Source organism: Oncorhynchus nerka, linkage group LG20, assembly GCF_034236695.1.
Source record: "Oncorhynchus nerka isolate Pitt River linkage group LG20, Oner_Uvic_2.0, whole genome shotgun sequence".
NCBI lineage: Eukaryota > Metazoa > Chordata > Actinopteri > Salmoniformes > Salmonidae > Oncorhynchus > Oncorhynchus nerka.
In genome coordinates, this window is record NC_088415.1 from 54,015,065 (window position 1) to 54,039,306 (window position 24,242).

Here is a 24,242-nt window from a genome sequence, read left to right on the forward strand (position 1 = left end):
ATAGAGTGTGGCAATTGAATGCAAGCTTCACCCAAAAAATAAACATGTTTTTTTTTTTAAATGTCTAGCCTGTGTTTGTAAACACAACAACACTCAGCTAAGCCTGGGAATATCATATCCCTTTTTTTCTTCTCACAATGTGTATTTTCCAGTGATACGACTTTTTCAGCGATTTAAATGATTCATCGTTTTTTATTTGGAATGAAGTTGTGAGTTGAATTATTCACTTTTCTGCCTCTGCGGACGGTGTGAATGCAACAGTTTCTGCACAATCATCTCTCTTCCCCTCTCTCTCACTCTCTCCTTCTTTGTCTTTCTTCTCTATCCCTCTGTCTTGGTCATCTTATATCCCCTTCTCCTCCGTGTGGTACCCTAATTTTCCATACTTCCTTGGTCTTGCTTGCACACCCCCCCCCCCCCCCCCCATAATAATTTGTTTCCAATTTCTCTCTCTCACATACACACCCTCATCCCACACACATGCAAACAAAGAAACACATTCGCTTACTTCCTCTCTCTTTCTATTTCTATAGATGTAGAGCTGAATGAAAATCCTGTCTCGGATGTTTAAGTTGTTTCTCTTTGTCCAGACCACTTAATAAATTGTTGCTGCTTAGTGGAGAAGCATCATGCACATTGTCTCAGTATCTGTGCTCACACGTATCAGCCTTTCACCACTTATTGCTTTAAATTACATCAATCACTCCCTCCCCTGCCCTTGCTTCCCTGGGCTCATTTTTAACTGTCTCTTTTTATTATTCTCCCTCTTCATCTCTCTCTCCGTTAACTTCTCTTCCCATTATTCTAACTCTGCTAGCCTTTTAATCATTCTTCCACCCTTCCCTCATTCTCTCTCATTTGTTCTCTTCTCCCTCTGTCTTTCCCCTCATCTCCAGACAGCTCCTCTTTCTGCCCCTCCTCTTTTTCAGCCTCTTTTTTGTTGTTCTCTACTCCTCCCTCCCCATCCTTCTCTGTCTCCTCTTGTTTTTCTTTCTCCCTATCTCGGAACAGCTTGGCTAGCTCCCGAAATTGTGGACCCCACTCCTCCAGTCCTCCTCCCCACTCCTCCTTCTCTGCATCCTTCTCTCCCTCACTCTCCAGCGAACTGAGGGAGCCTGCACGTGACCCTGTGCCCTCCAGCCCGTACACCTGCACTGAATCATAGGGAGGCTGCGAGGGGTCAAAGGTGACCTGAGCCAGACGAAGGCGGAGGAACTCACCCACCCTGAGGGCCAAGGAGTGACCACCTGGTACTGGACCCCCTCTCCCTGCCTCTATCCCTGGGACCCACCCTGCCCCGTACCCCATGATGCCCCCATATGCACCCCTGGGCTGCCCTGGGAAGGGCAGCATCTGGGGGGTCATATCCCTTCTTCCTAAAATGTATGCCCCAATACCCACCCTGTCCCGCCAGTCAGCCATGAACCCCTCTGGGTACATCCCCCCGCAAGAAGTGCCAGTCAGAGATATCCCTCCGCTCTCCCTGTCCGGCCTGGCCACCACAAAGTTGCTGCCAATCTCCAGCCCTCCCCTCCCCATGCTCCCAGGGTAGTCCTGCCTCTGTCCCGCTGCCTCCCCCTGCAGGACACTGGTGTAGTTGCGGGCGGCTGACTGGTGAGACTTGCTGTCTGTGCCGTTCGCCCCAGGGCCTCCACCACCAGAGGAACCTCCTTCAGCTAAGCCGGAGCATTTGGGGGAGAGGCCTGCGCGGGAGGCTCTGCGGCCCGCCATGGGCAGGGTGGCCGAGTCACACACCCAGGCACCTCCCTGACCAACCACGGAGCCAGAGCGGGTCAGGACCAGGCTGTGCTCCCTCTCCCGGGGGAGGGTCTCAGACTGGACCTGCAGGGGACGGGGAGGAGGAGGAGGGTCAGTCAGGGACAGGGGCAGGGCAAGGGAACGGCGCTGTTAAGTGGAAGTAGAAGATAAAGGATAACAAGATGTGATATTGCGGTTGAGAGGAGAGAGAATTGTAAGGGAACGAATGGAGAGATGAATTGGAGAAATAATTAAAGCAGATAGCCGGAGCGTAAGTAAAAGGCCAAAAGAAAGAAACAGGGAGATAAGGAAGATGAGGAGATGCCGTGAAGGAAGAAAGCAAAAGGCAGAGAGACAGAAGAAGAATAGACAGACAGCGCGCAAGATGCAGAGTGAAAGAGAAACAGAGTTGAGAAGGTAAGAGAAGCAGCAGAGGTTAATTGAGCACTAGAAAGAGCTAATAGTGCACTGTGAGAGGAGGATGAAGAAGGAGGGGAAAATCAAGAGACAAAACGTTAAAAAAGGAAAGGACAGAAAGATTCTTTAAATCAAAATACATAAAATAAAAAAACATACATATTCATCATCATCTCCCCTCAGAACCCTGTTTAATCAGCAGTGCAATAAGCATACCAAATGATAACATTTATTCACTGATTGTGATATACAGTGTCTGTCTCTTACCAAGTCCACTGAGTCCTGGCTTTGGCTCTGCTGCTCGCTGCTGTTCTCTGTACAGTTGCTCATAGCTCCCCCTCCGCCTCTCTCCTGGCTGTCATTGGTCCGCGGTGTCCCTCCATCTGAGGTGCTAACCCCGCTCTGCGGGCCCGTTCCGTTTCTGCTCTCTCTGCTGCTCATTTCAGCTGGCCCTTTGTACACGGCCCCTGGCTCCAGGGCCCCCACCATGGCCCCCTGATTCTGGATGACCAACGAGTGGTCCGGCTGGCCCCCAGGGAAGCGGTAGGCCAGCTCAGCCAGGCCCAGCTCAAACTGGCTCCCTGGAGTACGTCGGAGAACAGGTAAGGTATGGCTGCTGTAGCAGACGCGGCCATACATGGGCCCTCCAGGGCCGGAGTAGGCCGGGTCCAGGGTTGGGTTCTGGGCCCAGCTGTAAGACTGGGCTTTGTCCTGGACGTGCTGGGAGTAGCGTCTGGGGGGTAGAAGATAGGGTGTGACAAGGCTAGACTATATGTTACAGCAGCTTTACACAGAAACAAATGCCATTGAGGAATAACATAACATAGACATATATCACACAGCACAATAGACCATGTTTGAGGGAAAGTGGAAGTTAGTGGTGCCCAACAAAGTGTAGAATAAAGTGTCATAGTTCCTCTTTATTTTTAGATTAGAGGCTGATTAGTTTTGAGGCAATAACTGATCTAAGTGGATCAATACAGTCTTAGAGACTCCTGAGAACTCTTGAGGACTGGAGTTTTGTCTGCCTGTGTTTCTTCCCAGGACAGCTTTCAATTAAACACACACTCACATGTTCCTGCTGTCCAGGGTGCGGTATACCCTGCGTGAGCTGTGGGGGGCGCTCTGGAGCGCTGCAATGTCGAAGGCGGCCGTGTCGGCCTCACCCCCACCCTCGTCGTCGTAGGTGATGATGTTCTCCCGCACATCGTCCTCCTCCAGGGGGGACAGAGAGTCCCGCTTCTGACGGCGGAGGGACAGGGACAAGGCACTGACCGCTGGGGGTGGGAGGTGGGGAGGGAGAGAGAGAGAGTAAACAAACACTGGAAGGGGCAGATTAGAGTGTTGGTATAGCATATCTCTGCCCTGCATGCTAAAATCAGTAATTGACTTAGAGCCACAGCCAGTCAGACATAGATACACTGTGTACTGTACTAACCCAGTCACATTGGAATTGGAACGATGTAGGCATTCAGGAGGTCATTCCCAGTCAAATTCCAATGCAATTTGATGTAAATTAGGTTTGTGTTTCCCAGTAGAATAACTAACCAACTAATCATCAAGTCTTGATTGGCTGGATACGGTGTGTTGTAACGAAAGCCTGCAGTGCACACCCTGTGGATCTGGGTCTCTGAGACCAGGGTTGAGTATATTTACCCAGCAGAGTGGCAACACAGGCCAGGATGGCCAGCAGGGCGGCGGTGCTAAGCCCAGGGGAAGGAGAGGTGGACTGCTGGGGGACACACACCGTCTCTCTCTCCCACTCCCAGTCTCCCTCAGTCTGCCTCTCCTGCCTCTCCTTCTCCCCAGCCCGGGCCCCTCCTCTCAGGCAGGGGCAAACGGACACGGTGACCGTCCCAGTGGAGGTCAGGCCAGATGTCCCGTCCCTTAGTACCAGGGGGACGTGCAGCGTGAGGGAGGAGGAGGACGAGCGGGAGAGGGGCTGCAGGGGCGACAAGAGCAACAGGGTGGCGGTGGGGCCTGGAGGAAGAGAGCGAGACGGAGGGAAATACAACATTAGAGGGGTAAAAAAAACACAAGTAACACAACTGAAGTGAATTGAAAGAAATCTCTACTATATAACGTTATTCCCATAGCTTCCCACAGCTTCTCTCAGAGGATGTGTCCGAAAGCATTGGGAAAAGATGGATGTGGAGTAGAGGCAGAGGTAAACAACAGGGGAAACAAAAGGGGAGGAGGATAAAAGATGTAAACATTTGAAGGCACGGAGGCTGTGAGATGGATGGTAGAGGAGATAGGTAGAGACAGAGAGAGAAGAGGGGGGAGAGGAGTGTGTGTGTGGGAGAGAGGGGGCCAGACAGAGCAGGGGGAGCGAGATGGGACGTGTGTGTGAGAGAGAGACGTAGAGAAAGGAAGGGAGAGAGACTATACACACCTCCACTGTCCCTGATGCTGAAGTTGAGGGCGACGCTGGACTCTGGAGGGATGCTGAAATAGACAGCGCTGTCATTCCCTCCCTCATCTCTATCAATCGCACGCAACACCTGCACCACCTGAATGGAAGAGATAAGAGAGAATGTGAGACCAGACACAGAGGAGGAACGATTGGGAGGTGGAGGGAGGATGGGGGAGGGGGAGGTCGGGGAGAGAGAGACACACAGACAAGAAGAGAAAGAGAAAAGAGAAAGATAGATAGCAGCAGAGGTAGAAGAGATAGGATGGGGATATGAGAAAAAATAATAGAGATTGAGAAAGAGTACTTTGTAACAAATCAAATCAAATTTTATTTTATTTGTGACATACACATGGTTAGCAGATGTTAATGCGAGTGTAGCGAAATGCTTGTGCTTCTAGTTCCGACAATGCAGTGATAACCAACAAGTAATCTAACTAACAATTCTAAAACTACTGTCTTATACACAGTGTAAGGGGATAAAGAATATGTACATAAGGATATATGAGTGAGTGATGGTACAGAGCAGCATACAGTAGATGGTATCGAGTACAGTATATACATATGAGATGAGTATGTAGACAAAGTAAACAAAGTGGCATAGTTAAAGTGGCTAGTGATACATGTATTACATAAGGATGCAGTCGATGATGTAGAGTACAGTATATACGTATGCATATGAGATGAATAATGTAGGGTAAGTAACATTATATAAGGTAGCATTGTTTAAAGTGGCTAGTGATATATTTACATCATTTCCCATCAATTCCCATTATTAAAGTGGCTGGAGTTGGGTCAGTGTCAATGACAGTGTGTTGGCAGCAGCCACTCAATGGTGGCTGTTTAACAGTCTGATAGCCTTGAGATAGAAGCTGTTTTTCAGTCTCTCAGTCCCAGCTTTGATGCACCTGTACTGACCTCGCCTTCTGGATGATAGCGGGGTGAACAGGCAGTGGTTCGGGTGGTTGATGTCCTTGATGATCTTTATGGCCTTCCTGTAACATCGGGTGGTGTAGGTGTCCTGGAGGGCAGGTAGTTTGCCCCGGTGATGCGTTGTGCAGACCTCACTACCCTCTGGAGAGCCTTACGGTTGAGGGCGGAGCAGTTGCCTTACCAGGCGGTGATACAGCCCGCCAGGATGCTCTCGATTGTGCATCTGTAGAAGTTTGTGAGTGCTTTTGGTGACAAGCCGAATTTCTTCAGCCTCCTGAGGTTGAAGAGGCGCTGCTGCGCCTTCTTCACGACGCTGTCAGTGTGAGTGGACCAATTCAGTTTGTCTGTGATGTGTATGCCGAGGAACTTAAAACTTGCTACCCTCTCCACTACTGTTCCATCGATGTGGATAGGGGGTGTTCCCTCTGCTGTTTCCTGAAGTCCACAATCATCTCCTTAGTTTTGTTGACGTTGAGTGTGAGGTTATTTTCCTGACACCACACTCCGAGGGCCCTCACCTCCTCCCTGTAGGCCGTCTCGTCGTTGTTGGTAATCAAGCCTACCACTGTTGTGTCGTCCGCAAACTTGATGATTGAGTTGGAGGCGTGCGTGGCCACGCAGTCGTGGGTGAACAGGGAGTACAGGAGAGGGCTCAGAACGCACCCTTGTGGGGCCCCCGTGTTGAGGATCAGCGGGGAGGAGATGTTGTTGCCTACCCTCACCACCTGGGGGCGGCCCGTCAGGAAGTCCAGTACCCAGTTGCACAGGGCGGGGTCGAGACCCAGGGTTTGATGACTTCCGAGCTTGATGACGAGCTTGGAGGGTACTATGGTGTTGAATGCCGAGCTGTAGTCGATGAACAGCATTCTCACATAGGTATTCCTCTTGTCCAGGTGGGTTAGGGCAGTGTGCAGTGTGGTTGAGATTGCATCGTCTGTGGACCTATTTGGGCGGTAAGCAAATTGGAGTGGGTCTAGGGTGTCAGGTAGGGTGGAGGTGATATGGTCCTTGACTAGTCTCTCAAAGCACTTCATGATGACAGAAGTGAGTGCTACGGGGCGGTAGTCGTTTAGCTCAGTTACCTTAGCTTTCTTGGGAACAGGAACAATGGTGGCCCTCTTGAAGCATGTGGGAACAGCAGACTGGTATAGGGATTGATTGAATATGTCCGTAAACACACCGGCCAGCTGGTCTGCGCATGCTCTGAGGGCGCGGCTGGGGATGCCGTCTGGGCCTGCAGCCTTGCGAGGGTTAACACGTTTAAATGTCTTACTCACCTCGGCTGCAGTGAAGGAGAGACCGCATGTTTTCGTTGCAGGCCGTGTCAGTGGCACTGTATTGTCCTCAAAGCGGGCAAAAAGTTATTTAGTCTGCCTGGGAGCAAGACATCCTGGTCCGTGACTGGGCTGGGTTTCTTCTTGTAGTCCGTGATTGACTGTAGACCTTGCCACATGCCTCTTGTGTCTGAGCCGTTGAATTGAGATTCTACTTTGTCTCTGTACTGACGCTTAGCTTGTTTAATAGCCTTGCGGAGGGAATAGCTGCACTGTTTGTATTCGGTCATGTTGCCAGACACCTTGCCCTGATTAAAAGCAGTGGTTCGCGCTTTCAGTTTCATGCGAATGCTGCCATCAATCCACGGTTTCTGGTTAGGGAATGTTTTTATCGTTGCTATGGGAACGACATCTTCAACGCACGTTCTAATGAACTCGCACACCGAATCAGCGTATTCGTCAATATTTTTATCTGACGCAATACGAAACATGTCCCAGTCCACGTGATGGAAGCAGTCTTGGAGTGTGGAGTCAGCTTGGTCTGACCAGCGTTGGACAGACCTCAGCGTAGGAGCCTCTTGTTTAAGATTCTGCCTGTAGGCAGGGATCAACAAAATGGAGTCGTGGTCAGCTTTTCCGAAAGGGGGGCGGGGCAGGGCCTTATATGCGTCGCGGAAGTTAGAGTAACAATGATCCAAGGTTTTACCACCCCTGGTTGCGCAATCGATATGCTGATAAAATTTAGGGAGTCTTGTTTTCAGATTAGCTTTGTTAAAATCCCCAGCTACAATGAATGCAGCCTCCGGATAAATGGTTTCCAGTTTGCAAAGAGTTAAATAAAGTTTGTTCAGAGCCATCGATGTGTCTGCTTGGGGGGGGGATATATACGGCTGTGATTATAATCGAAGAGAATTCTCTTGGAAGATAATGCGGTCTACATTTGATTGTGAGGAATTCTAAATCAGGTGAACAGAAGGATTTGAGTTCCTGTATGTTTCCTTCATCACACCATGTCTCGTTAGTCATGAGGCATACGCCCCCGCCGCTCTTCTTACCAGAAAGATGTTTGTTTCTGTCGGCGCGATGCGTGGAGAAACCCGTTGGCTGCACCGCATCGGATAGCGTCTTCCCAGTAAGCCATGTTTCCGTGAAGCAGAGAACATTGCAGTCTCTGATGTCCCTCTGGAATGCTACCCTTGCTCGGACAACGCATTCCTTTAACTACCGCTCACATCCCTGTGCAAGAGTTCAGCATTTACCTAATCAAAACAAACAGACTCTGCTAGATAAAACCTTTAATACCAAGTAGGAAGTAATTAAAGTATATCTAGCCATAACAGAGGAGGGAATGACTGGGTTGGTATTCCGTATACAATCTACTAAGCCTGGGTTCCGACTGTGAAGATGCACTTAGAAAATAAATTATCTTATTCGATCTAGTGAATATTATCTCAGTTTAAACCATTGGGACTCTCTTAAAATACTGCCTGTGGAGAACAGGCAATACAACATACCTCTTTAATGGACTTTAGAGTGCATTAGTGCTAGTGCAGTGATTCAGACCAGGATTAAGATGTTAGAAAGTTTCTGAGTTATGCAGTAGCTAAGGGCTCTTATTTTGAAAGGGTTTATACATTAGAAACGTTATTTTCTCTGTTTTAATGTCTTTATAAAATGACATTACATACCGAACAAAAATAAATGGAACAATTTCAAAGATTTCACTGGAGTTACCGTTCATATAAGGAAATCAGTCAATTGAAATAAATTCATTAGGCCCTAATCTATGGATTTGACATGACTGGAAATACAGATATGCATCTGCTGGTCAGCGATACCTTAAAAAAAAGGCATGGATCAGAAAACCAGTAAGTATCTGGTGTGACCACCATTTGCCTCATGCAGCATGATACATGGAAGAACTGAGACATTTTCAGGTCCCAGGAATTGTGTACAGATCCTTGCAACATGGGGCCGTGCACTATCATGCTGAAACATGACTTGATGGCAGATGGCACGAGAACGGGCCTCAGGATCTCATCACGGTATGAGAAATGTCAAATTGACATTGTTGTGTTCATTGTCCGTAGTTTATGCCTGCCCATACCATAATCCCACCGCCACTAGGTGGGACGCCACAACGTTGACATCAGCAAACCGTTCGCCCACACGACGCCATACATGTGGTCTGTGGTTGTGAGGCCGGTCGGATGTACTGCCAAATTCTCTAAAATGATGTTGGAGGCAGCTTATGGTAGAGAAATGAACATTACATTATCTGGTAACAGCTCAGGTAGACATTCTTGCAGTCAGCAGGCCAATTGCACTCTCCCTCAACACTTGAGACATCTCTAGCATTGTGTTGTCTAACAAAACTGCATTAGAGTGGCATTTTATGGTCACCAGCACAAGGTGCACATGTGTAATGATCATGCTGTTTAATCAGTTTCTGGATATGCCACACCTGTCAGGTGAATGGATTATCTTGGCAAAGGAGAAATGCTCACTAACAGGGATGTAAAGAAATGTGTGCCCCAAATTTGAGAGAAATAAGCTTTTTGTGCATATCTGGGATCTTTTATTTCAGCTCATGAAACATGGGACCAACACTTTACATGTTACGCTGATATTTTTGTTCAGTGTACAACAGTTGGCTGATGGATTACTTCCCTGCAAGACGGTTCCTGGAGATTCACAGATCGTGAGACAGAACAACAAAGACAAAGGCACACAAAAGAGGTAATAAACACAAACACAGAGAGAAGGAACAGACGGACAAAAACAACAAATTACTGGAACAGAGACAACATGGCAACGTGGAAAAAGCAAGACAGAAATAGAGGCAGAAAGACGGAAGCGTGGACTAAATGATCGAAGGAATCGACAAGAACATTCAAAGACTTTTTACACATGCACGCCAGCACACACACACACACACACACACTCTCTCTCTGACTGACCTGTCCGGTGGCTGAGGAGTCACACATTGCTGTTGTGTATTTTCTGTCCAGCTCGGGAGCATTGTCATTCAGGTCCAGCGTTTCTATGGTCACCACCACTCTGGACACCTGGCTGGGGTTGTCTGGGGGAGAGGAACCAGGGACATCTGTGTCACTACAGAGAGCATTTCACGACCGCAGAGTGGCCAATGCATCTCAACTCTGCTGATCAATCCGCTAAGGTGTCCTCGTGACCTAGCCTACATGGTTGCCTTCAATAGATTTGGTTTGAATCTAAAGTAAACAGCATTTGTCATGTGATGTTTTATCAATCTGGCTGAATCTGGGGGTTATTGCTGTATTTTAAGATTGAGCGTTGTAATTAGGGCCTCCATCAAATCAAATGTATTTATATCTTCGTACATCAGCTGACACCTCAAAGTGCTGTACAGAAACCCAGCCTAAAACCACAAACAGCAAGCAATGCAGAAGCATCGCTCTCGTTCCACATCAAACTGACTTTTCAAAGCGCCAGCATCAAACAATGACAATATGCTCGTAAGGAGAGCCGACATTCATGCAAAGCAGTTATATCAGGGCGCAGTTTAAATGGATTGGGACGGAGTCCACACTGCATTCACACACCCACACACACTTTGGAAGGCACTGACTCATAGTTTGGACTGCTCACATGAGTCCCGTATATACACACACACACACACACACACACACACACACACACACACATTTTTGGGAAGTCTCTTTGGACTGTGTTCACACACTCTGAGCAGTAACACCATGTTATGGACGCAAGCCTTAGGTCCACATTGCAAGCAATGAGCTCCTAGTGTCGTGGCAGCCAGTGAGAGCAGAGGAGAGAGAGGCTGCCTCTGGCCACTGAGAGAAGAGACAGTTAGCAATACTGATACCGCCTCCAACGGTCTGGTTTACTCTATGGAGCTCATTAATCAACTCTGGCAGCAGCATTACAACTACTGAAGACCCACTGCAACGCCAGCCAGTAGCACTGCCTAAATAAAGACTGTCACCACACTAACCACTACTGTTGGTACTACAGTGTTACCACTAACTGATATGACTTTAAGGGGATCATTTGGGATTTTTCTTAGCTGGTGGAAATGGTAGTTTAATTAGGATCTGCTGTCTCCCATCCAAGGTGGTTTCCCTCCATTGATTTCCCCTCATTTCACACTCGGTGCTAACATTGCTATAAGCCCTGCTACTATAACCATGAATGAAGCATTGGGGCACTACAGTGCTGCTACTGATAGTACCACTGGCACTGTGTAGCTAATATAAGCCATCAAGACATATCAAGTAAAGCTGCTTAGTGGAGTGTATTGTATTTCAGCTCTCTACGACTTCATTTTATGAGGGTTTATAGGTGTAATGACAAGGGTGAAAAGGTAGACTATAGCTAGTGTAGAGTTAATCCTGGTCAGTTCAAGTGATCGGGAAAAACTCCTAGCCCTAAATGATGACAAAGTTGTGCCCTCTGACCTCTCTGTGTGGCGATGACGGTGATGTTGTGCCATTGTTCGCGCTCACGGTCCAGCTCCATGGCCGTGGTGATGAGGCCGCTGTCCGGGGTGATACGGAACAGAGCCTCTGGATCTGACTGGGGATCAATAGAGAACCTGGGAGACGTGGAGAGATGGGGAGGTGGGAGGGGACCAAGAGAGAGAGAGGGGCAGTAGAGAGGGAGAGAGAAAGAGGAAGATAAGGATGAGAGGATATAAATGGCCAGGGAATTACTATCGCAAATTATGGTAGTCGATACGAACTCATTTGAAGTGGATCTGACTTATCTAAATATCTCAATGAACGTTCTAACTACCGTTCATTGGCGGATTGGCCGTCTGGCAATACTGGCAAATGCCAGAAGGGCCGGACCATTTTATTGGGGGTCCAAAAAACAAAAAACATTTATACATATAACACTTTCAACACTGTCAATCCAGCATGACTTCTGCCGCGCTCAAAACAACTGGAAACTAGGAACTGGGAAATATCAGACTTCAGTGAGTTCAAGACAACTGGGAATTCGTTTAAAAAAACAAGCTCCGACTGGGAAAAAAACGTTTTGAATGGTCATCCAGCTCGGATTTGCAAGTTGGGAACTGAAGCCTCTTTCTAGAGCTCCGACCTGAAGATCACTGACGTCATGATTCGCCATTGTTTTTTCCCCGAGTTCCCAGTTGTCTTGAAAGCGCCATAAAATCCAGAGAATGCCAGACTTTGATGACAAAGTTTCATGACAAAATTTGCCAACAAGAAGGACTGCCGCACCATCATCCTATTCAAGTGAGCACAGCACAACAAGGTGAGTCCAAAAAGGTATTTCATGCTGCTGCATATATTTTGTAATATGTCATGGAGATATGCATACTGTAGCTAACAAAGTAATACCAAGTGTATGTTGTGTAGAAAGCTGTTAGGAGCCCAGGCGCCTCACCCTAATAATTAGCTCCCTTTTCCCCTCATAACTTAGCCTACTGTTCTGACTTGGTGGTGCACATGTAGCCTAGAGCCTGTTTAAGAGAAATGTCATCATCAAATATTGTAAGACCTTTCATTGTCTGCTTATATGCCCCCTTTATTTATCATACAGTTCTGACTTGGGGTACAGGGAGAATACTGTAAGAACGGCCCAAGTTCTGAATTCTGTCGCTGTACATTTCAAAAGTGCTGAACAAATAGTTACATTGACTAAGTCTGTCCTAACTCGCTCATTATTGTCTTAATCGAAAATTATGGATTGCCCCTTATGCCTTAGTTTGTACATCTCAATTGTCAGTAGAAAAAACACATTTGTATAAGCAAGTCAGCCATATCAGCTATGTTTTTTTTTAAAGGCAGTAAACGAGGCTGAATAAACTATTTCGCTGCCAGACAAGGCTCTGCTGATAGCCAGGTGTAGCAGTGGTAAGGATTCACTACATGGTGCTGAAAATAAAGCTCTGCTGTTGGGACAGTTTTATGTAGGCCCTAACAGTTTGTGGGCACCGTTTGTCAACGTTATAGTGCAATTCATGTATTGTTTAGTGTTGTGTAGTGGCTTTCCTGGCATGCATTTTTTTTTAAACAATTGGTTTGCCCCACCAAGATTTATATGCTAAAATCGCCACTGTGTCAGTCACTCAGTCAAAACGGAAAGGTGTTGCCGAAAAAGTTAGAGAGCAAAAAAAAAAGCACTTGAGGCTGATGCTGCTGAATGTGTGAAATGAAACAACTTATTTGCTACGAGTTCAGGCTCTGCTGGTTTGAGTGCTCTGTCTGTGATAAATGACAGATAAGCTGCTGTAGTGCAGTCGAGGTAGGAAGAGAAAAAGGAGAAAGACACATTTACGTACACGCACACTGACACAGACCATGTAGCCTACTGCTGCCAGGTAGGCCTAATATTTAGTCCGTATATTGTATGACATATATTTCATACATACACATACCTATTATAGTAGGCTAATTAGTGAAGGGAGGATTCGGAGGAACATTTAGATACTAGGCTACCAGCAAAATAGTCTAACAAACCATTAGATTGACATTTTATGTAGGTAAGGCAATAGCCATCTATTAGACATTTATACAGTGCTTTTTGCTAAACACAAGTCATCATGTATAAAGGTCAATTGGGGCAATACTCCCAGTCACTACAAAGATACAGGTGTCTTTCCTAACTCAGTTGTCGGAGAAGAAGGAAACTGCTCAGGGATTTCACCATGCCAATGGTGATTTTAAAACAGTTATAGAGATGAATGGTTGTGATATGAGAAAACGGAGGATGGATCGACAACATTGTAGTTACTCCACAATACTAACCTAAATGACAGAGTGGAAAGAAGAAAGCCTGTACAAAACTAAAATATTCCTAAACATGCATCCCGTTTGTTGCAAACAAATGTACTTTTTGTCCTGAATACAAAGCGTTATGTTTGGGGCAAATCAACACATCACTGAGTACCACTCATCATATTTTCATTCAGGTGGTGGCTGTGTCATGTATTGGGTAAGCTTGTCATCGGCAAGGACTACGAAGTTTTTTGGGATAAAAAGAATGTTGGATGTTCCTGAGTGGCCTAGTTACAGTTTTGACTTAAATCGGCTTGAAGATCTATGACAAGTCCTGACAATGAATGTCTAGCAATGATCAACAATCAACTTGACTGAGCTTGAAGCATTTTCAAAAGAATAATGGGCAAATATTGTACAATACATGTGTGCAAAGCTTTTAGAGACTTACCCAAGAAGACTCAAAAGTATTTTCTGTATCTAATTTGAATACATTTGCAAACATTTCTAAATTCATGTTTTCCCTTTGTTATTGTAGGGTATTGTGTCCAGATGGGTGAGAGATAAAAAAAAATATATTTAATCCATTTTGAATTCAGGCTGTAGCACAACAAAATGTGGAATAAGTTCATGGGTATGAATACTTTCTGAAGGCCCTGTAAACACTTAGCTATGTGGGCAGGGTGGAACACTTGAAATGCACTACTTTTAAATTGATAATTGGGCTTTTTAAAATGTATTATATAAGCCAATGGTCATCTACAACGCATTTATTCCGTGATTTTGTTCTTGTCTAATATACAGTACCAGTCAAAAGTTTGGAAACCCATATTCATTCATGGGTTTTTCTTTATTTGTACTATTTTCTATATTGTAGAATAACAGTGGAGACATCACAACTATGATGCACTATTGTAAAGTGGCTGCTCCACTGGATGTCATAAGGTGAATGCACCAATTTGTAAGTCGCTCTGGATAAGAGCGTCTGCTAAATGACTTAAATGTAAATGTAAATGAAATACATATATACTATATATATTTTATATTTGAGATTCTTCAAAGTAGCCACCCGTTGCATTGATGACAGCTTTGCACACTCTTGGCATTCTTTCAACCAGCTTCATGAGGAACGCGCTTTTCCAACAAGTCTCTTCTTATTAGTGTCCTTTAGTAGTGATTTCTTTGCAGCAATTCGACCATGAAGGCCTGTTTCATGCAGTCCCCTCTGAACAGTTGAATTTGAGATGTGTCTGTTACCTGGAATCTGTGAAGCATTTATTTTAGCTGCATTCTGAGGTGCAGTTAACTCACGTGAACGTATCCTCTGCAGCCGAGGTAACTCCGGGTCTTCCATTCCTGTGGCGGACCTCATGAGAGCCAGTTTCATCATAGCGCCCGATGGTTTTTGCAACTGCACTTGAAGAGACTTTCAAAGTTCTCGACATTTTACGGATTGACTGACCTTCATGTCTTAAAAGTAATGATGGACTGTCGTCTCTCTTTGCTTCTTTGAGCTGTTCTTGCCATAATATGGACTTGGTCTTTTACCAAATAGGGCTAATTTCTGCATACCACCCCTACCTAGTCACAACACAACTGATTGGCTCAAATGCATTAAGAAGGAAAGAAAGTCCACAAATGAACTTTCAACAAGGCACACCTAGGCTAGGATATTGCTGGGCACAGCACAGCCAGTGTAGTGTGTTCCCCTGGTCCCAGTTATTCTAGGCTTAACGGCACAGACAGCTCAGCTGCAACAGTCAAGTGTAGTGGACGTAGGGAGAAACCAGAGAGAAAGTGCATGCGAAAGAGAGAGAGAGAGAGACACACTGACGCATGTACTACCAGTTAATTGATATTTTGGCTCTATATTATATATGTAATAATAATTAACCCTTAGGATAGGGAGGGACATGTATTACAGCAATATTAGCAGTAAGGCTTTCACAAGGTATCATGAGCCAATGCTCATCTATTAGGCATTTATTTAGTAATCGTTCTTCTTCATCTAATAAATGTGTTTATTCATTCACAACTAGGATGCTGCTGGGCCCAGCACTGGCAGTGTGGTCTTCTGATACCAGTGTTGTGGGGAAAGGATGCTATGCAGAGACAGGTCAGAGGTGAGTGCAGTGGACATAGGAAGAAAACAGCAATTTATTTATTTATTTTACTAGGCAAGTCAGTTAAGAACAAATTCTTATTTTCAATGACGGCCTAGGAACAGTGGGTTAACTGCCTGTTCGGGGGCAGAACGACAGATTTGTACCTTGTCAGCTCAGGGATTTGAACTTGCAAACTTCCGATTACTAGTCCAACGCTCTAACCATTAGGCTACCCTGCCGCCCCAATTAACACTTTGGAGTGACAGACAGAGAGTGACAGCAGAGAAGATGCAAAGACAGACTGCACAACAGGGAGGCAGAGAAGAGAACTGAAGAGAACATACAGTGCCTTCAGAAAGTATTCAGACCCCTTGACTTTTTCCACATTTTGTTTTACGTTACAGCCTTATTCTGAAATGGATTAAATTGTTTTTTTCCCTCCTCATTAATCTACACACAATACCCCATAATAACAAAGCAAAAACTTTTCTTTTTTTTATACATTTGTGCAAATGTATAAAAAAAAAAGAAACATGGAAACATAAAATGTATATAAGTATTCAGACCCTTTACTCAGGACTTTGTTGATGCACCTTTGACAGCAAATTACAGCATCAAGTCTTCTTGGGTATGACGCTACAAGCTTGGCACACCTGTATTTGGGGAGTTTCTCCCATTCTTCTCTGCAGATCAGGGCGGCAGGGTAGCCTAGTGGTTAGGGTGTTGGGATAGTAACCAAAAGGTTGCAAGTTTGAATCCCCGAGCTGACAAGGTACAAATCTGTTGTTCTGCCCCTGAACAAGGCAGTTAACCCACTGTTCCTAGGCAAATAAGAATTTGTTCTTAACTGACTTGCCTAGTAAAATTGGATGGGGAGCATCTCTCCCCAGAGATGTTTGATCGGGTTCAAGACCGGGCTCTGGCTGGGCCACTTAATGACATTCAGAGACTTGTCCCGAAGCCAATCCTGCGTTGTCTTGGCTGTGTGCTTATGGTCATTGTCCTGTTGGAAGGTGAACCTTCGCCCCAGTCTGAGGTCCTGAGAGCTTTGGAGCAGGTCTGTCATGTGCCTTTTATTGAGGAGTGGCTTCCGTCTGGCCACTAAGATAAAGGCCTGATTGGTAGAGATGGTTATCCTTCTGGAAGGTTCTCCCATCTCCGAAGAGGAACTCTAGAGCTCTGTCAGAGTAACCATCAGGTTCTTGGTCACCACCTTGACCAAGGCCCTTCTTCCCCAATTGCTCAGTTTGGCCGGGTGGCCAGCTCTAGGAAGAGTCCTGATGGTTCCAAACCTCTCCCATTTAAGAATGATGGAAACCGCTGTTTTCTTGGGGGCCTTCAATGCTGCAGACATTTTTTGTACCCAGATCTGTGCCTTGACACAATCCTGTCTCGGTGCTCTAAAGACAATTCCTTCGACCCCATGGCTTGTTTTCTTTCTCTGACATGCACTGTCAACTGTGGGACCTTAAATATACAGGTGTGTGCCTTTTCAAATCACGACCAATCAAGTTGTAGAAACATCTCAAGGATGATCAATGGAAACAGGATGCACCTCAATTTCGAGTCTCATGGCAAAGGGTCTGAATACTTATGTAAATTAATATATTTGCAAACATTTCTAAAAACTGTTTTCGCTTGGTTCTTTATGGGATATTATGTGTAGACTAGGGATACATATATTTTTGATCCATTTTAGAATAAGGCTGTAATTTAACAAAATTTGGAAAACACCAAGGGGTCTGAATACTTTCTGAAGGCACTGTACATATAAAGATCATTTTGCCTTGCACCTTTCTTAGTGTGTGCATGTGTCTGTCTGTCTGTCTGTCTGTCTGTCTGTCTGTCTTGTCTGTCTGTCTGTCTGTCTGTCTGTCTGTCTGTCTGTCTGTCTGTCTGTCTGTATCATAGATGGCATACATAAATGGATAAACCCATCAATGACGTCACACCCTTCATTTCTATGTGAAGCCTGAATAGCGCATTTGAAGTCAAGTAAGTTGATTTTAGCGACTAAGATGGCATCTCATGGGGAATATTTTCAAGATATAACGTGCAGTTTGAGCTAGTCCAGGAATTAACGTTGCAGGCTAGCTCAGTGCTGACCCATCTCATTGAGGATCTCAAGTTGAAGGCCGACCAGGGTGGACCCTCGGTCAGGGTTTTTCTCTTGTTATGTCAGGCATTGACAGTTCCAAAATTAGCCCATATCAGCAAAAAAAGAATTTGATTGGTAAATTAGTCTAGCGGCCAGCTATCTATACTTGTACTGCAAAATTTCTCTCCGCCCCATGACAAAATGTATAGAACTATAACTGCAAGAAGAGTCCGCTAAAATGTTTTGCTTTCAAGGTGTGGGGCCCCAAAACCTATATTTAACTTAGGGCCCCCAAAAGACTAAGGCTGGCTCTGAGCATGTGTGGGTATGGATACTGAGGCCCCTCATGATAGCCCCCACCCCCATCAAAGTTGCCCATCCCTGATTTATACAAAGATGGCCCTTTTCCCGTTGAGGTTTTCCGGTTCACTATAATGGAGGATCCCGGTCGGCCTTGAACTTCAGGCCTTCAATGAGAGGGGACAGAAGTTCTCCCCTGGTCTGTATAGGATCCACTCTAGTCCAGTACCTGATGTTATTGGTGAGTCCAGTATCAGGGTCCACAGCACTAACCCGTCCCACGGTGCAGGCGGGAGGGCAGTTCTCCGACACATCCATACGGTAGCGAGCCCGGGAGAAGCGGGGCGGCTCGTCTGCGTCCAGCACGGCCACCCGGATGGAGGCGCGGTCCTTAAAGGGCCCGCGGCGGAGGAAACGAGGGTCCACCATGGGGTTCAACACCTCCACGGAGAAAGAGTAGGAGCTACGACTCTCATAGTCCACAGCCTGCAGAGAGGGAGTGAGGGACAGTTATTGATACACCCGCAATAACATCTGATAAATATGTGCATGTGACAAATAATATTTGATTTGGTTGGAGAGAGAGAGAGAGAGAGAGAGAAGAGAGAGAGAGAGAGAGAGAGAGAGAGAGAGAGAGAGAGAGAGAGAGAGAGAGAGAGAGAGAGAGAAAGAGAGAGAGAAGAGAGAGAGAGAGAGAGAGAGAGGAGAGAGAAGAGAGAGAGAAGAGAGAGAGAGAGAGAGAGAGAGAAAAGAGAGAGAGAGAGAGAGAGAGAGCTTACAGTAACTACATGTTGGTTCTGTAGTGTAACATTGCCAAGTGATATTGTATCACACTTTCCCTTTACAACACCGGGAGTTAATGTGTTCACATTCTCATGCATGCTCCTGGGTATGGTGTGGAAACATAGACATTTCCATACAAATGCAATAAGCTCACCTTGACTGTGAAAATAAAAATCATATTGACATTTCGCAAAGGTATGTTTTATTCAGTGGTAGAAACTTAAGCATCAGCATCAAGTATGATGCATTGACCTGGTTACGTACAGGCATATCATGTACCCATGCTATTAAATTCACAGATGTAGTCAGACAAGTAGGAAGCTGTGAGGGTTTCATGATACAGCTCCAATCTCGTCTGAATCTGGCATCTGCTGAGACGTTATGACTGTCTGCCTGTCTATCTTTCTGGCTGGCTGCTCATTGTGGTTTCTCTTAGCAGGAGGGTTCCTCTAGGAATGAGCTCGTCTCTGATCAGATCAGGAGAGGTGATTGCTAGTGAGGGCAAAGCCCTACCTTGATTACATTCTGGAGAGCGACACGGCTGGGTTTGGTTAAAAACAGCGTTCTGAGGTTTTCTTACATGCCAATATTGGATGGAGTCAGTATGATTGGCAGAAACATGCAGACTGGACTGGACTAGGAATAAATAGAGTGATTTGGTATGAGCAATATTCAACGCATGAGTGAAAAAAACTATCTTTGAATGTCCCTTGTCCTTGGAGGAAAATCTGGATATTTTTCTCTTCTTTCTGATCTCCCCTCTTTTTTCCTCACAGTTGTAAAGAACTGCATTCTCTTACAATAAATCTGTAATCTTAACAGGACAGAGATTGATTAAAAACGATGCAGTGAGAAAAGGGGAATTGAAGGGCACAGATATTGAAATATAGGCAAAATACCGGAAAGATTTGGAAGCAGGGAAAATGTCAGAGAGAGAGAGCCAGGGAGAGAGAGGGAGTGAGGGGGTAGACATAGAGAAAGGTTCTCTAACAGGATCCCATTAGAGAGAGAGAGAGACAATCTGTCTGAGGAGGAGAGATGTCACTTACACTGTGAACACACACTTATCACCCACTCCCTCCCTTCCCTTCATTCCTCCCGCCCTCCCTCTCTCCCATGCACTCCATCACAGTCTCCACTCCCATCCTAGTGTGTAGAGGTCCGTCTCTGACACCCAGAACACACACTCATCTCTTTCTCTCGCTCAGGCTTAGAGAAAGCACTTATCACAACCACCACCTCCCTTTTTCTGTCTCACTTCCTCATCCTATATGCTGCTTTCTCTCTCCATCTCCCTCTCTCACTCTTCCACTCACACTCTCTGTCTCTCAGTCTCCCACTCTCTCACTCACTCTCCCACTCTCTCACTCTCACTCTCCCGGTGCATGTACACTAGATAGCGGTAAATTGCAGCGTGCCGCTTATGCCACAAATTGTGACTTGCTTGTTGACAAGCTGGCAGCATATAGCAGCATGTTTGATTGTGTGTCAAGAATTCAGCATAGCAAGTTTGTATGAAGGTCTGGTTAATATTGGGTACACAGTTCAATAGTAATATCCTCTAAAACGCTCTGGTGACAAACAAACTTTTGCTGCCCTGTTTCCACTTGTCCACATGGCTGGGAGAACCTATTCAAGTAAGTAAATACATGTTGAAAATGTTTTTTATTTTTAAATGCATTATTAGACTAGCTACAGTGCAGGCTAAATCAGATGAGCTGCTAAATGAGATAGCTGGTTGGCTAACTAGCTATCTAGCCAACTTCACATACTGTATAGATAAGCTAGCCAAGTGATTGAAATATCACCATCTACCTAACTTCATATTAGCTAGCTATCTTGATGTATTTATCACTGTAACACAACAAACTCCAAATGCATTTGTAGGTAGCTAGCTAACAGCCATGGAGGAGGGTGAAAGGATAGCAGCCCCAACTGTCAGTGAGAGAGTAGGCTATTCTGGATAGGGTACTTTTGAGTAGTTCCAGTCCCTAGAATGGAGGACGGAGATGATAGCAACATAATATTCAGTGCGGTGTCATTTCTTGTGAGGTTTTCTGTCTGCGGATGAAGAGGGCCCAATGAAGAGCAGTGGTTCTCAGTCCTGGTCCTGGGGTCCTAAAGAGGGGCACATTGTTGTTTTTTCCTCAGCACTGCACAGCTGATTCAAATGATCAACTCATCATCAAGCTTCAAGTGGTATTTATGTATTCATTTGTGATGCTATCCTTGACATGATCCTGTTATTGACACATGCTACACAGGCACATATGTGTGTCCATGCATCTATCAATCCAACGTAATCCACAATGACCTGGTGATGTAAATGTCTCTAATAATTACATTGTCTTCCATATTCCTACAGATACCTTGTAACTGGAGATTCCTTCAAAACGATTGACTACAGTTAACGTGTAGGGCACAGCAAGGTTGGGTGACCAGGGTCATCTGGGACTGCCTCCTTGAGGAATTCAGGTGTGTGAAGGCTACCTGTGTCCTGCATAACTTCACGAGGATGGACACGAGGACCAGGAGGGGATCTGCAGCTCGCCGCCGTGTGCCAGAGGAGAAGTCTACTGCTCTGCAGGAGGAGAAGTCTACTGCTCTGCAGGAGGGAATCTGCAGCTCGCCGCCGTGTGCCAGAGGAGAAGTCTACTGCTCTGCAGGAGGGGATCTGCAGCTCGCCGCCGTGTGCCAGAGGAGAAGTCTACTGCTCTGTAGGAGGGGATTTGCAGCTCGCCGCCGTGTGCCAGAGGAGAAGTCTACTGCTCTGCAGGAGGGGATTTGCAGCTCGCCGCCGTGTGCCAGAGGAGAAGTCTACTGCTCTGCAGGAGGGGATCTGCAGCTCGCCGCCGTGTGCCAGAGGAGAAGTCTGCTACACTGCAGGATGTTTCAAGGATGGGGTCCAACAACGCAGCAAGAGAGGCAATCAGTGTGGGAGATCTTCACCTCCTACTTCTTCAAAGAAGGTGCTGTTCCTTGGCAACACCATATACTACACTATGCACAACCAAAGGCTCTTTTAAGAGCCATTCACATTGCAATGAGACTATTCTTCCATTTACTTAGCTACATCAACTGCAGTTATTCAATTCCCAGTTTCTCTCCCTTTGATGTCTACTTCTCAGGTGAGGGTGTGACGTCTGTACAAAAACAAAACAGGCTATTTTTTAAATCACCCATATTGAAAACCTACACACTCACGTCTCAATCTGATGAATGGATTGTGTTGTGCAGTAAGCAGGCTCAGGTGTATAACTGTGGCTCCTTCCACCTTCAAAGACTATAACTACGCTATATTGTTTGTCCTCGTGTGTTCGTTCATGTTTTCAGCATCAAGTTCTCTGCAGCCACTTAGTGTGGTGTGGAATCCAGGTGAGGCCACACACACAGATTTCTGTTGAACACTGTCTCTTTAACTACCTTATTTTCTCAATAACAGTCTCCCTCCCTCCCTCACTTCATCCCTCTCTCCTCTTCTCCCTAAATCCTCTAGGTTATATCAGCTGTGTCGGTGAACCCCTCCCGCATCTGACCTGGCTACAAACAGGGCACAGCATGATCAGAGGTGAGAGGTCAATTGGTCAGGTCAACAGGAAGTATTTTTAAAGAGATCCTTTACATTGAAATAGAGATAGAGATGCAGTAGTCCCAGAGTTAATGATCCAAGTTCAGTTTTGCATTTCACGTCCTGATTTTTATGATGAATAACAACGTTAGAATAAAAAATAAATAATACATCTCTCTCTCTCCATCTGCCTCTACTCTGCAGATGTGTTTTGATGTGAGAGAGGATGCCAACCCCCAGTCCCATCATCACCACCTCACCTGCTTTCAAGGTAACCTTCGGGCTGACTAGAGACACTATTATGTAATTGTGATGAACTGAGAGAATATTTGGGTAGCACTGTGATTCATTAATCATATGCTACCTTCCCTGCTCCTATGTTCTTACCTCTTTCCCTTTCTGTCTTTTATACCTCCCTCACCACCTCTTTCTTCCTCTGTTTTTATAACGCACAACAGATGTGCATTGAAGTACAGATTGAACGTGTATTTATACTATTACGATGATAATACTTATAATGCATGTATTTATAACACTTGGATAATGAACTTCTTTCAATAAAGAGTTTCACATTCTCTACTGGTTAAAATTAAGTCTCATTTGATGAAATACTACACCTATCCTGTGTTTATCCGATCAATGCAGATGAATGGCGTTAGATATTGAGATGAGCCGGTTTTAGAGTATTTACGTGATGCATAAGCAGTGTAGTGTACTGTTTTTAAAATGATGTTTTCAAATCAAATCAAATCGAATTTTATTTTATTTGTCACATACACATGGTTAGCAGATGTTAGTGCGAGTGTAGCGAAATGCTTGTGTTTCTAGTTCCGACAATGCAGTAATAACCAACAAGTAATCTAACTAACAATTCCAAAACTACTGTCTTATACACAGTGTAAGGGGATAAAGAATATGTACATAAGGATATATGAATGAGTGATGGTACAGGGCAGCATACAGTAGATGGTATCGAGTACAGTATATACATATGAGATGAGTATGTAGACAAAGTAAACAAAGTGGCATAGTTAAAGTGGCTAGTGATACATGTATTACATAAGGATGCAGTCGATGATATAGAGTACAGTATATACGTATGCATATGAGATGAATAATGTAGGGTAAGTAACATTATATAAGGTAGCATTGTTTAAAGTGGCTAGTGATATATTTACATCATTTCCCATCAATTCCCATTATTAAAGTGGCTGGAGTTGGGTCAGTGTCAATGTCAGTGTGTTGGCAGCAGCCACTCAATGTTAGTGGTGGCTGTTTAACAGTCTGATGGCCTTGAGATAGAAGCTGTTTTTCAGTCTCTCGGTCCCAGCTTTGATGCACCTGTACTGACCTCGCCTTCTGGATGATAGCGGGGTGAACAGGCAGTGGCTCGGGTGGTTGATGTCCTTGATGATCTTTATGGCCTTCCTGTAACATCGGGTGGTGTAGGTGTCCTGGAGGGAAGGTAGTTTGCCCCCGGTGATGCATTGTGCAGACCTCACTACCCTCTGGAGAGCCTTACGGTTGAGGGCGGAGCAGTTGCCGTACCAGGCGGTGATACAGCCCGCCAGGATGCTCTCGATTGTGCATCTGTAGAAGTTTGTGAGTGCTTTTGGTGACAAGCCGAATTTCTTCAGCCTCCTGAGGTTGAAGAGGCGCTGCTGCGCCTTCTTCACGACGCTGTCTGTGTGAGTGGACCAATTCAGTTTGTCTGTGATGTGTATGCCGAGGAACTTAAAACTTGCTACCCTCTCCACTACTGTTCCATCGATGTGGATAGGGGGGTGTTCCCTCTGCTGTTTCCTGAAGTCCACAATCATCTCCTTAGTTTTGTTGACATTGAG

At 45.5% G+C, this 24,242-nt stretch overlaps 1 protein-coding gene across 2 annotated transcripts in view; it reads right to left on the reverse strand.

Annotated features, from left to right (window-relative positions):
* Nucleotides 1–413: 413 nt before the first annotated feature.
* LOC115102772 (cadherin-24) overlaps nucleotides 414–24,242 on the reverse strand; it is an 80,595-nt gene continuing 56,766 nt past the window's right edge. For both annotated transcript variants that reach the window (XM_029623053.2, XM_065005598.1), the window contains exons 6-13: nucleotides 18,277–18,533; nucleotides 11,256–11,392; nucleotides 9,756–9,877; nucleotides 4,571–4,688; nucleotides 3,832–4,155; nucleotides 3,248–3,452; nucleotides 2,443–2,908; nucleotides 414–1,842 (exon numbers count right to left, since the gene is read on the reverse strand). In XM_029623053.2, coding sequence (XP_029478913.2) covers nucleotides 826–1,842; nucleotides 2,443–2,908; nucleotides 3,248–3,452; nucleotides 3,832–4,155; nucleotides 4,571–4,688; nucleotides 9,756–9,877; nucleotides 11,256–11,392; nucleotides 18,277–18,533 — 2,646 coding nt within the window. In that variant the 3' untranslated portion in view covers nucleotides 414–825. The remainder of the gene's footprint in view (nucleotides 1,843–2,442; nucleotides 2,909–3,247; nucleotides 3,453–3,831; nucleotides 4,156–4,570; nucleotides 4,689–9,755; nucleotides 9,878–11,255; nucleotides 11,393–18,276; nucleotides 18,534–24,242) is intronic.